The 14,078-nt window shown below is 39.6% G+C and overlaps 1 protein-coding gene across 13 annotated transcripts in view; it reads right to left on the bottom strand.

Moving 5' to 3' along the window:
• Window positions 1-14,078, bottom strand: part of ARID1B (AT-rich interaction domain 1B) — a 415,499-nt gene that overhangs the window by 38,873 nt on the left and 362,548 nt on the right. For 10 of the 13 annotated variants that reach the window (XM_084622879.1, XM_084622882.1, XM_084622874.1 and 7 more), the window contains 2 exons: window positions 5,621-5,730; window positions 4,715-4,873 (listed from right to left, as the gene is read on the bottom strand). In XM_084622879.1, the coding sequence (XP_084479005.1) occupies window positions 4,715-4,873; window positions 5,621-5,730 (269 nt within the window). The remainder of the gene's footprint in view (window positions 1-4,714; window positions 4,874-5,620; window positions 5,731-14,078) is intronic. The other 3 variants (XM_084622885.1, XM_084622884.1, XM_084622878.1) reach the window with 1 other exon arrangement.

The raw sequence follows: 14,078 nt of genomic DNA, 5'->3' as shown, positions 1-14,078 counted from the left end.
AATTAAAAAAAGAGGATGGACAGTAAGTGGACAAGTCATAATCCTAAATATTTTATTCTCAAATAGGAACCTAGGGATGAGCATATAACACTGAATAGCAGAGCAGAGTGGAGCTACAGTGCTACCCACTTAAGTGAAGAACAAAATGATTCTACCTTTTACCAGCATTAATTTCACAGTCTCACATTTGTGATGTCACAGACATCATTATCTATATTCTAGGCAGGAACTACAAGGTTTTATATAGCAAATTTTATCTCCACTTACATCTAATGTAGGAGGTAATAAACTAGTTTCTATTACGCTTTTATACAAGTTCACCAGTAGAAGAATTTTCAGACTTAAAATTCAAATGAAAAGTTTTACACTGTAAAATTCTTCTTCTTTTAAACCAGTATCACTGCAAAATGGCAACTGGTTTACAGTCTTTCATACTGGGCTTATACTATCTCTATAGTATATCCCACCAAAACACATCAAATTATGTTGCTCTTCTGTAACATGGCAGCAGACTCCAAAATGACAGTATAATCTGAAAACTTTTGAAAGTTTGCAGAAGGTAAGAAGTGCTTCTCACTCTGTAATTTTCTTTTAAAACAAAACATTAATCTTTGAAGAATGCACTGGGGGAAAACAACACCCTTTTCCCAAAGTAAATGTTTTTTTTTCTCTTCTGAACTTTGTGCAAAATGACAGATTTTACACAAGCTTGTTCACACACTAACACAAACTGCAGTCCTGTTTGGCCAGATTCAGCCTAGAGCAGGTAAGTTTTAAACCTTAGAAAATAGGGATTTATTACAGCATAACTACTGACTAACTTAATTAAAATGGGAGCACCAAGCAATATTGGAATAATAACAATTATCCTACATTTTTCTTTGTGAGTGCATTTATGGTCTGATTAAAATAACCAAGAGGGTTTAGGCAAGTTTGTCACACCTCGCTCTATCACAGGGATTGGCAACCTTTGGCACGCCGCCCGTCAGGGAAATCCGCTGCTGGGCCGGGCTGGTTTGTTTACCCGCAGCATCGGCAGGTTCGGCCAGTTGCAGCTCCCACTGGCCGTGGTTCACCGTTCCAGGCCAATGGGGGCTGTGGGAAGCGGTGACCAGCACATCTCTTGCCCCACGCCGCTTCCCGCAGCCTCCATTGGCCTGGAGTGGCGAACCGCGGCCAGCGGGAGCCGCGATCGGCCGAACCTGCGGACGCTAAGGTAAACAAGCCATCCCGGCCCACCAGCAGATTTCCCTGACGGGCTGCATGCCAAAGGTTGCCGATCCCTGCTCTGTCACCTTGCTTCAATTCCCCTGTAACCAATGTTCCCTCTAATTTTTGACAGTCCATGCGTGAAAAAAATTTCTTCTGTGCAAATTGTTGTGCATGCGGTGTTTTGCAGTGGGCGTGGGGTTTAGGATATGTGTGTGTGCACACACCCGCACAGCTTAGAGGGAACAGTGCCTATAACCCTAACCTCTGCTACTCTAGCCCCAGGACCTTCCTGTGGAGAGATCCTGTCATGCCAAAGTGGGTGGTGGCTTTTGAAACAAGATGAGAAGAAGCAAACTCATTTCCATATTTAATTTGTATATTATTTATATCACGCCAAAACATACACTGATGCCTCCTCATAGAACAATAATCTACCACATCTCCTATGGTAAATCTGCAAGAATCCTTCAGGCAATCCAAGGTATCTGCTTGATAGTTCATTGTCTCCTCCAACAGTTCCTTTCAGATTTTAGCTGCAGGTAGTTATGTCTGTTTGCATCTGTGTATGTGTGTGTAAAACACAGCCTGAAAATCCCACTTTAAGAGTTTCTTAATATTTATATAATAATAAAGACCTATTTTGATTATATACCCACATGCACACGCACGCACACACACAGAGTACACATACAGTCAAAACTGCGCATGGCTGAAATCTCAAAAGACTGCTTGCAAAAGACTCCTTCGTGCTTTCAAGAGACAATGCACAGTCATGGAGATTTTTATTGATTGCCTGAAGGATTCCACAGATTGCAAATCTCTCACTGAAAGCACTGTTGGAAAAACGTACCATTCAACTATCTCTACTGTAATATGGGTACATAGATACATACAGTGAACAGTTTCAGAGCATTTTAAGGGGGTTCATAACCCTACTGTTTTAATTTGTGTCAATGACCCTGCTCACAGTCTCTCTCATATTGAGACACTCACATATTTTCATATTCTATTTTAATGAATTTTTAAGCCATTTTATTCTTTACATAACTGATTACAGTATAGCAATGCCACTGTAACTATCCAGGTGGAGCATCCCACAATGTATATCATTATACAGTCCCTTCTCTTCATCTTCTCCCTCCGCACTTGCATAAAGGAATCACTGAACAAAATGACCCACTCTGCTGGTGCAGGGGTTCTGCAAAGCTAACCACAGACCATGCTCCCCCTTGCCCACACTCACTCCTGGAGCCAAGAACTCTATCAGAACCTTAGCACTTGGATAATCTGATGAATAAATTAGCCAGCACAGGCTATTTTCATATATCACTGGGAAGAATGGGGAATCCCAATAATAATTTCAATCAAAGTCAGACTAGTGTTGTCAATATCAGCTGTAAACAAAGTTATCCAACAGTCTGGCCTCCACAGATAAAAAGATATCAGCTGGTTGACATTTCTTATTTTTCTATAATTCTGTAGTTCTCCAAACCAGCACCACTCTAGTCACTCGAACTATGTATTGAGAAGCTAACTGAAGTTATGGAATCATTGCTAAGAACTCTGAACAGGAGGTGTAACATTGCATTTGAAGAGAGGGGAATGTGGAATAGGAGGTTTAACCTGAAAGCAAAACCATAAAGCATTCCACATCCTTCACACATATATTCTAATTGTCTTTGTTAATTTTAAGTGGGAACAAAACATATATGCTCACGATGGTCCCTGTGGTTTATTAACAAATTATTAAAATGAGCTCAGGAATGCACATTCACTGGACAAAATATTTTCCAATCTTCCAGAAAAGAAAAAGTGAAACATTAAAAAAAAAGAAAAGAAAATTTCCCATTACCAGTTTATAGCATTGTCCATTCAGAAATTTTATTAAAATTAAGACAGGATGGGACCTGGAGGGCGTAAAGAACACCAGCTGCCTTCTGAGACTCAAAGTCAATGTCATATGGACATCAAAATTAAGGTGGTGCATTTCATCCCTATACTTCCCCTGTTCTCCCCTGCAGAGCTTATACTTGCTACATACCTCCTCAGGCCTTTTAAGGTGAAATTCACACCAGTGCAGAGGGAATGCACAAGAACTCTAAAAATCCACTTGAGCCTATTAAATGTGGTTCAGAAGGACTTGTATGGACCCTCTACACTAGCAAGAATGTCACCCTCCATGAAGAAAGCTGTCTCTGCAGATAAAATGCCATGAGCTTAACTACTTTCTCAGAGGAACAAAAAGTTAGTAACTCTGAATTGCCATGTGAAGTCTATAAACATTTTTGGGGACAACTTTAATGTCTGGTCTATCTGCTGCAACAAGATAATAGTGATTAATAACATTCCCTGTCTTGGATGTTATACTTTCAGGCTCTGGATTGGTAGACTTTTTCCCCTCTCCAAATTGCTTTCGCCTTGAGTTGCGCTCTTCAATTTATCTTGTGAAAACTAAGGCATTACTGAAGACTAGCTGCAAAGTTAACTATGCATTAAAATTGAAAAAGAGCATTATATTTCATATATAACTATAATATAGTATTTTGCTTGAGTGAAGTTATATTTTAAATAAAAGAATGACATATACTTTCCTAGTTTAAGAAATAAGCCAAAAATGGTCAAATGGATATTAGATCCCCATATATGCTTATATTTGCATACTTTTTTTTTGTATTTTTTTGCTCTATGCATCTCACCTGGAAATGATAGTTAATTTAAATGTTATGTCTCATGCTGTTCTGGATCCAGATTCTTCTGCATAACCTGTTTCTAGTGTGAGTACACATTGTTCATCTAAAAAAGGAGCTTTCTAAAAATATACATGCATTAACTTTTTCACCAACCTTTTGGTTCATTTTAACTAACTGAGTGAAACAAATCACAACCGATATTATTTCAGATTGTGCCCTGAGAATTTAAAGTTCTACAAATGAAATTTGGAAATAAAAATGTTTCAGAACTGTAAATGACAGACTTGTCTGAGGTGCCTTTTGTGGTGCAGAACGTGTAATCCATATTGTGCCTGTTCTTACTACCCATAGAGAGGAAAATATTTGTTTTTTTTAAAATAGTAATACTTAATGAACAGTGGGACAAACAATGAAGTCAGTTGTGTGAAGGAGTTTGGACCCAATAAAAGAAATGGAATGTCCTTATCAACACAATTGGCATGCTCTGTAAGCTGATGCATTATGGGAAGGATGCTTTCTTCACAACAACTGTTGTATTACCAGACAGTAAACTTACACGATGCACTCAATTTTACTTTTTTTATTACTACTGGGTCAAATTTTGCCCTCTGATAGGCATGCTCAGGTCCCACAGAAGCCAAGACAGTGGGAGTTGTATGCATGTATCTGAGAGCTGAATTTGGCCCTATTATTATAAAGAAAGAAAATCCTTTAGTGGATAAATTATGAAGAAAAAGAATTTATAAAACAAACAAGCAAGCATTAAAATATAATTAATTACAAAAAAAACCAAAAAAACCAGAGCCACTTACAGGGCTTGATGGAGTCTTTGGCCAGCCTGGGCTGCTAATGCTATCACTTTCATCTCCATGAAATGAGGAGATGCTAGCAGAGCTTGGGGACATTGGGGAAGGGACTGGCAGGTTGCCTGGGGTTGGGGGCTGAGAAATACCCTGAGAGCTGTAGCTATCCTGTGGTAGAGGAATAAAAAAAAAATAATATGACAAAGGCAGGGCAAACTTTATTAAAAACAAAAACAAAAAAAATACATCCAGTTTAACAGACTGACCAATTCTTTTTATATATAAAATATATATATATAAACAGAGAGAGACATACAGAAAACACACACATATAGAAATATATATATATATATAAAGGTATTAAAACAACATTGTTAATTAGTATAATTTGGAAAGTTTGCTGGATGCTTGGCTAAAGTCACTAAGCCACCATGCTTACTTCAAGCTCAAATGGAATGCTAAGCATGGGTTTCCCCTTATGAAAGAAAGAAAAAAAAGCTGTTCACCTTATTTTATCAAATAAGGCAGGAAAGCAAAATATTAACGTATGTTGCTGCTGCGGAGGCGGCCAAAACAGGAAGCTATAACTGAAGGCAGAGAAAAATGGCTGCAAGTATTGAAACCAGGCAAGACCCTCCTTTCCCACCCACCTGGCTTAGCCAAATCCCCACACAACTGATTGAGTGGGTTGCTTTGCCCCCGCGAGTTAAAATGCCATAAGAACTAGTAACTTTCAGATCCACACAATGGAGGAAAAAATAAGAAAGAAAAGAAAAGAAAAGAAACAGAATGCACATGAATGGAAAAGGCATGCAGGAAAGAATAAAAGAGGGTAGGCCAAAACCAGAGAATGGAGGACAACATAGCGGACTTCTGCTGGGCCAAACCAACACCACGTGCAGAGGAAGGAAATACCTTTGACTTGCTCTCGGGCTGTGGGGGTCCTTCTTCTTTGCCATCTGCTTTGAGAGGAAGGGGCAGTTTGGACTCACCAGGTGTCATCATATCTGCAAGACCCATAGGTGCTAATCAAAAACAGGAGAAAGAGTTTAGCATGATAGGTTTGGCTTTACAAGAAAATGTTTCCTGCTGTCAAAAACTGATGGTATATGAAGCACAGGTCTTCCACCTTCCTCTCTCCTCCTTTTATTATAGCACCTGGAAATCTGGAAGTCTCTTAGATTTAAGCAGACAAAAAAACAAAGGGGGGAAAAAACCAACTATCACACTGCAAAATCATTTTACAAAGTATAAATAAAATTTTAATGCTGCTGACAAGTTTGTGTCTATAACAAGATTGGGCTGGTATATAGTAAGAAGATGACAATCTTCTTTGGAAACAGTTACATCTTTCACTTTATCTAGAGCAGAACATAAGCCAAAACTGTTTGAAAAATTGATCTCTGTGTTAATGCTGGGAAAAGGGTGAAAATTCGAGTCATACTCCTGTTTGATTTGGTGGCTAGCAGATCATGTTGCTATTTCTCTCCACTATCTGCAGTTTGAACTCCATGGTTATGTGAGTTTTTTTATTTAAGGTACTAAAAGCCTTGGGGTTCCGACACATTCATCTCCCAACTACTGAATCACACATCTATAAAATCAGCTCTAAGGGAGAAATGGGCATTCAACTTTTCTCTCCTGCAGAAGCCAGGTGGGACAACAGGTGAGTACTCAGACTACATGTTCAGATAATACTTACACAGACACCTTGTTGGGGTGTTGTGAACGTTAGTTAATTTTTGTTCAGTGTTTGAAGACGCAAGTGGTAAGTATATTTTTACTAATATGCATTTCTAATGCATTTCTAATATGAATGCAAGAAAAGATTCTGAGGTAAAAATACATACAATACGTGACAGAGCAGATTCTGAGAGATGACATGTCATCAAATCAATGCAAATAGCCAAAGAACAATTGCTAGACACTGCCTGATCACTATGTGCACAGCATTCACTAAAAATTGGGACCGTCTATAAGACAACCATTTTATTTTTAGAGATTCAAGATAAGCAAAAGGGGGAAGGACAGATAAAAAGGTGTGGCAAGAAAGTGGAGGAATTAGATTTGCAAAATGTACAAATTATAAGAATTAGAAAAGCAACATTCTTTAAATAAAATAACATTAACCTGATGGTTGTTGGACCAGATTGCTTTTCTGCAAATGGCAACGCTGGCTAGTTAGCACACGCACAGCATAAAAAACTGAGGGGGGATATTGGCCGGGGACAGAAGCTTTAAAAAATACTTCACAGATTGCCCACTACAAAACGATTATTGCACATATTCATGTATTACTATGTTTTAGAAAATAATTAGTTTTAATTATAGCAGTCAGAGAGCAAGCAGGACTCTGGCGAATAAGCTGGCAAGCTTTGCAGTGCTAATTTGCTAATACCTTTAGCATCACTGCAGGTTGAGATTATGGGTCTGCCAAAAAATCTACCCAACCATGTGAGTTTACAACTGTATGCTTAATATTCTGTGTGGAACTACTGGTCTTTTTCATGGGCATGTTTTCTTGTTTTTTTTTCAAAGCATATTTGTAGCCCAATCAATCCCTTAAAGACATCACAACACAGAAATCATAATTGAGACACTTTAAAAAATTACTTGCAATACTTAGAGACTTTAAGAACTGGAACAAAAAGCCTTTTTTAAATGATGCAGCTGCAGCCAAAATCTATTGAGATCAGCTAAAAACGCTGTTATTTTTATGAATGTGTGTGAAACCTCAACAAAACAACCAAGCAATATTATGCTGAGAAGCCTGTCTGTATTAAACATCTGATTTGTATGCAGTATTGCTCGTAACTCCCTTGAAAGAACAGGGCATTTTGTGACCAATATGAGTTGAGGACCAGTAACTTGACACTTTTATTTTTTTAATCCTACATATTTTTAAAATAAGTTTGTTTCCCTAAAACAACATCATCACCACCACCAAAAAACCCCCAAACAAACTAAAGAACAGAAAACCCACATTTATGTAAGAAAGCATAAAATGTGCTCCTATAATTTGGTTCCAAACTGACATAATGTTTCAGAATTTCATGTTATAGAAGCTGAAAACAGAAAGTAAACTTTTAGTTTAATACCAAACCAAACATGTTCCCAAAAATTATTTTGGAGAGGTGGTAAAATCAGCTAAGCACTAACCACATTTCTGCAGCGGAACATCATATGACTAAATCCTTCTTTTTATAAATTATTTGATATTCTTTTCTTGTAATTCTGTTTATATCAGAGGTTACTATTATGAATCGTGTTTTTGAAGGGTTATAAATTAATAGTTTAATAAAAAGACAAATGACCCAAGTCTGCAACTTACCACTGTATTAGCCATTTTTAAAATTCACTAAAAAAATCAAATAATTATTTTGGATGGTAAATTATTTTGAACTTTTCTGATTTTGTCTGCTTTGCAGTGTACTTAAAGACAATTCCACACATGCTGGTAACAGGGATTGTCAGGAGCTGAAGACAACTATGAAAAACTTTTTATTTAATAAAGTGCTCAGAAAAGTGGTTAACAATCTTTGTTCTATGTTTATTATTGTTTCATCTACCTTGCAATGGGAACTGCAAGGGCTTTGCTATGTTCATTGTAAGACTGTCTAGTTTTCTTGTAGATTCTGTAAGTACTTCCCCATCCTCTGCTGAAATGCTGTTTCATAACTTCTTGCAAGAATACTCCCCAGTGATTTGCAACAGACATCCCTTCACTTTCTAGTGCAATGTCACACTAGGGGCATTCTTTTGACCCTTTTCCAAGCAGTGGGAGAACATCACTGTCACAAAACTCCGCTAAATTAAGACATCAACCCTTTCTATATATACACTAATAATCCTGCATGTGAAGTGCAGACCAAAAGATAAAAAGTAAAATAGAGGATAACAGGGAAATTTGTGACTCAAAAAAAGTATTGTAGTGTTCTGTGAACAGGTTTCTAGTTCTAGCCTCTCGCTTTATTATAAGAATATAAGAGCTAGAATGATTTCGTAAAGAGAGTATGAATTAGCTATTCTACACTGAATTTAATGTACTCAAAGGTATATATGACATGAGTAAAACTGCAGCAAAGTATTCTTTTTGCTAAAGGTTGACTATCAGAAGATGGTGAAATACAGTAAGAGCAGCAATACACAAACATTGCTTTTCTCTTTATTGCTAATGCAATAACAAATCACACTCTACAAACAGAATATTTTGGCCTCTCTCTCTCCCTTGCGTATAGGGTTGCCAACCCTCCCGGTTTTGCCAGGAGTCTCCCAGAATCAGGCTCTATCTCCTGGAGACTACTGAAGCCAAACCAGGAGATTTTAGGCTGCTAAAAGTCCAGCAGCACAGCAGGGCTACGGCAGGCTCCCTGCCTGACCTGGCTCTGTACCGCTTCTGGAAGCGGCCAGCAAGTCCCTGCAGCTCCTGAAGGGGTGCCGGGGGGCTCCGCGTGCAACCCCCGCCCTGAGCGCCGATTCCACAGCTCCCATTGGCCAGGAATGCCTGCAGGCAGGGGTAGCGTGTAGAGCCCCCTGCCTCCCTTCAGGGACCACAGAGACATACCGGCCACATCCGGGAGTGGTGTGGGGCCAGAGCAGGCAGGGAGCCTGCCTTAGCCCTGCTGCGCTGCCACTCTGGAGCTGCCCGAAGTAAGCGCTGCCTAGCCACCGCTCACACCCCTCACCCCCTCCTGTATCCCAACCCCCTGCTCCAGCCCTGAGCCCCCTCCTGCACACAAACTCCCTCCCAGAGCCCACACCCCCTCCTGCATTCCAACCCCCTGCCCCGGCCCTGAGTCCTCTACCAGAGCCTGCACCCCACACCCCATCCTGCACCCCAACCCCCTGGCCTAGGCTGAGCCCAGACCCCCCTCCCACACTCCGAACCCCTTGGCCCCAGCCCAGAACCCACACCCCCTCCCAGACCCCAACCCCCTGCCCGAGCCCAGTGAAAGTGAGTGAGGGTGGGGGAGAGCAAGCGATGAAGGGAGGGGGGATGGCGTGAGTGGGGCGAGGCCTTGGAGAAGGGACATGGCAGGGGTGACGCCTTGGAGAAGAGGTGGGACAGGGGGCAGGGCAAGGGTGTTTGGGTTTGTGTGATTAGACAGTTGGCAACCCTAGCATGCACACACACACAAGTGAATTTAGTGCTCATGTCAGATTGACAGCATTGAAATCTCAAGTACTTTTCACATCCACAGAAGAGATACAGCATGGATAGCAGCACGGCCAATGTGCCTCAAACTCTTGCCTGAGGAGACCTCACTCTACAGGTGAAATGATAACGTAGGTCCTGATAGTGCAAAGACCTGTGCATATGAGCAGCCCCAACAAATTCAATTAAACAACTCATGTAAGTAAAGTTAAGCATAAATCTTTGCAGGATTTTGGACCCTAATCTTTGTGACCATTCAATCTCTGATAAGACTACGAACTATGACTTTGGTTTCTGTGATGTGGACATCTGTCCACTAAGAACTGGCAAGACATCAGGTCATACAAGTTACAGAATGACAGTCACTACCAATATGGGCCTAGAGGTGAACAGATCCATACACTGTTACTAATTCCACAAGTCATATAGTCCTCTGAGAACTGTAATAGCTGCAGTAGTTTCAGTGTGCATATACAGGGGCTGAGTTGAAGAGTGTATCACATAGCAGGAGATGATGACCTCAGTGAAGATTTTTAAGTGACTCTGGAGCAGGGTTAAAAATCGAAAGAAGTGTCCAAAATCCTCAAAACAATCTAGTCAGAATAGGGCAAATCATTTGATAAGCTGGTGAAAATTTGGCCACAACTTTTCTAAATCTGATCACCAATTATTACCTTACAATAGGCCCCTTTATTTTTTCCTGTGGAGGAATGGAGATTATCCCTCATCCCTATGAAAAAGTGAGACCCCCTGGGAAGCTCATTTGCAATGCTGCTTTATCAGCCAGAGGAGTTACTGATGAGAAATATGAGGCGCATTTTCATTGTAAGAGATCAGAAAAATGAAAATGTAACTAGTAGCAACACAGTGAAAAATAAATTCATTTTCTAAAAAATTTCTCATTTTTAATAACGTAATTGTTATCCGTATCATGCATCCGGCCAATTACAAAAATATGTATAATTTTTAACTTGACAGCGTCCCTTCAGTTTCTTCAGCACAAACACCATTTTCCAGGATCTCATTTTTATAATTTGGCATTTCTGAGGTAAATAATTTACAATTAATTATAAAAGAAAGAAAATGCCAGGTCTGTGTGGGACAGAAAACTTGGGTCTGTAATGAGGGCTGTCCCTTGCAATAAGAGAGAGATGAAGTTCTCCTCAATATTTTATGCTTCTGTGGAAGTGCAAAGGAAATCAGGCCTAGTCTACACTTAAAATTTAGGTTGACATAGCTATGGCACTTGGGGTGTGAAAAATCCACATCTGTGAGCACCGTATGTCAACCTAATCCCCAACGTAGACACAGACAGGTTGATGGAAGACATCAACCTAGCTACTGACGCTCAGGGAGGAGGTATTCCTACAGAGATGGAAAAATCCATTCTGTCACAGTAAGCTGCATCTACACTATGGGACTATACTGGCATAGCTATGGCACAGTAGCTGTGTTGCTACATGCCCTGTAGGGTAGACATGGCCTCAATGTCACTTTCTGATTCTCATGTGCAAGCGCAGTGCTGAAACATTTGAGATGCAATGGCTCCATGGGACAGATTGTTCAAATAATCAATTTCCACTAGAATTTTAAAACCACATCATTAAAATATTTTGTATTGGGCTTAAGTTTTGTGCAAATTTTGTGTTATTCTTTTTTTTAAAAAAAGCAAGATATTGGGTTAATTTAACTCTAAATAGGATAATATATATATCTAAGAGAGATAAACCTGTGTGTTTCAGGATAAAAGCTGATGGGGGGAAGGGAAAAGAAAAAACTTCCTCTATGGCAGTTTGTTTCCTAATTGCCAAGGGATCCTAGCACTTTCTTCTGAAGCATCTGGTACTGTCATAGAGAGAACACTGTACTAGACAGACCACTGGTTTGATCCAGCCTGGCAATTCCTATATTCCTAAATTACTCTGTGTCAGCGGAAATTGTGAACGTGCTCTGCTTTACACACGGTGACTGCTTAAGTAACAAGATGTAGAATTGCAAAGCTATCGTCTGTGGAACTTGTGGCATCTGTTTAATTTAAAATACCAAAGAAAAAAACAGGGCTGACTGGGAATAATAAATATTAATTAATAATAAAAATCCAATCTGCAAAAACAAATATTAGGTCATACTGAGCAACAATGCAACTCTATTTTGAATAAAACCATTGTAGAAATAATCCCTAATAACATCAACACAAAATCCCGCTCTCTTGTATGGAGTAAAATCTTAAGATATGCTTGTGTTTTTTTAAAAATCCCCTCCTGCTTACTGTATTTTTTCCCTGGCATTATAGCTGAAGAAATAGCTGTCACATTCATATTCCTGCTGGCTCCATTTAAATAATTACCCGCTCACTGAAGCCTGTAACAATTTGTCACTACACAAGAGGCTTTTTTTTGGCCCTGTACGCTGCCTAAAACACATTTTAACTGCCATATTGTCTTAACTTAGCAGAACAATGGCTGAAGTGCCACTCAGCAAAGTTGGTGTCAATGGCACAGTAAATCCCATTTTCAGTCACATAACAGTCTTCATCTGTATGCTCTTTACCTCCTCAAATGCTGCACTTCAGCAAGAACAGAGCATTCTGGCAACCCCAATGTCTTCCCTTTACCCAACGCAAAGTTATCATAACTACTGCATTTAGAGCAGTTCTTATCTTGGAAATTAAACCTCTTACTTGCTTGATGTGGGTGGACTGGGGGTGGGGATATTTCAGGACATGGGAGAAATGGAGAATTCCCATTGCTCACCACCAGCATATTCTTGAATTAGGCTTCTCTTTTCTTTTCACCCTGGTCTTTACACAGTGCACATGCTCTCTTCTACTTCAATAAGCAGCACAGCACAATACACGTATGTGTGTATGCGCACATCTCGTATTTCACTTCCCATAGGGTAACCTCCCCATTAATAAGATTGGAACAAAAGAAAAACTTCACAAATGCACAAGACAAAAAAAAAAGCTGATAAATGTTTAAATTATTAAAAATCCAATATTTCAGAACGCATAACACAATAAAAAGAATATGACTAGCCCATACAAAAGACTGCTAGGATAAATGGCCTTGCACTGAACAGATTTCCACTGTATGAAATAATGAATGGCTGAATTATCTGAACAAAAAAAACCCTCTGTGAATCTTCCTTTAAACTGGTTATTCCTTAGGAATACATAAATCTTCTTAGGCAGGGAACTCTGCCATCTGTTTGTTGTTGGTTGTTTTTGCAGCTCTGGGGGCCAAAGAAAAAGGAGGAAAAATTACTGCCGCTAATGGCAAACCAGAATTTATAGTGTAGTTTCAATGCTCAGAAGCAATTTTATTTCAGCAAGCCAGACAAAACACATAACTACACAACCCAAATACAATATTACCTGGGACAGCTGTGGTGGGGGAAATGCAAGGCATTAACTAATGGCCTGTTCAATAGCTTTTCCCTTTTCATCCAGAATGTAAGTGTGCTGCCTGGACAAATAAACGGCTGCCTAGCCAATGTTAAGGAAAAGCTATTTTATTTTATTTTTTAAAATCTCTCTTTCTGATTCCATTTTTTTCTTCCACTAACAGAAAACATACCATGACCCCTTGAAAAACAAGTTAGCTGGGAACACCTCTGTTTAATAGTGGTCACCCTGGACATAATGCGGTACTGTGGTGTCACTGTCCATTTTCTATCTGAAATCAAAAGAGGATTGCAAGTTGAAGAGGAAAAAAACTAGAAAGGACGAGAAGGAAGAAGGAAAGAAACAGGGACGGCAGAGTTGGGAGAAAAGTATAAAAACCTAGGCTCTTGGTAAGATACAGTTCATCTTGTACTTGACATGCTGTACTGCTTAAGCAACAACAGGTAAGTCAGGTACTGTACCAGCTGAAGAGAGGAATCCCATCAACTTGCCTGACCTTTGTAACACCTCCCTAGTAACCCCACACAAACCAAAGTTTTTTCAAGAGGAGTAACTATAAATAGCAAGTGCACAGATAGAGACTCGAAGGTTTGGGCTCAAGCATGCTGAAGTTATGCTTTAGGGCGGTAATACTCAGAGCTCAGTGGTTCCGGAGCCAAATTAGCAATCAACGTTACCCAAAAGAGCCACAGTCGTGTGAATTCATTGCTTCATTTACTATGAAATAATATGCGATATAAAAATGTGTATTATTCTCACAGCAAAATGACTGACCAAGCATTATTATTTTATCAACGACAACTGGTTAATAA

The sequence above is a fragment of the Lepidochelys olivacea genome (genome assembly GCF_965140295.1).
Source record: "Lepidochelys olivacea isolate rLepOli2 genome assembly, chromosome: 3".
In the NCBI taxonomy this organism is placed as follows: domain Eukaryota; kingdom Metazoa; phylum Chordata; order Testudines; family Cheloniidae; genus Lepidochelys; species Lepidochelys olivacea.
This window is presented reverse-complemented; position numbering and strand designations above follow the sequence as displayed.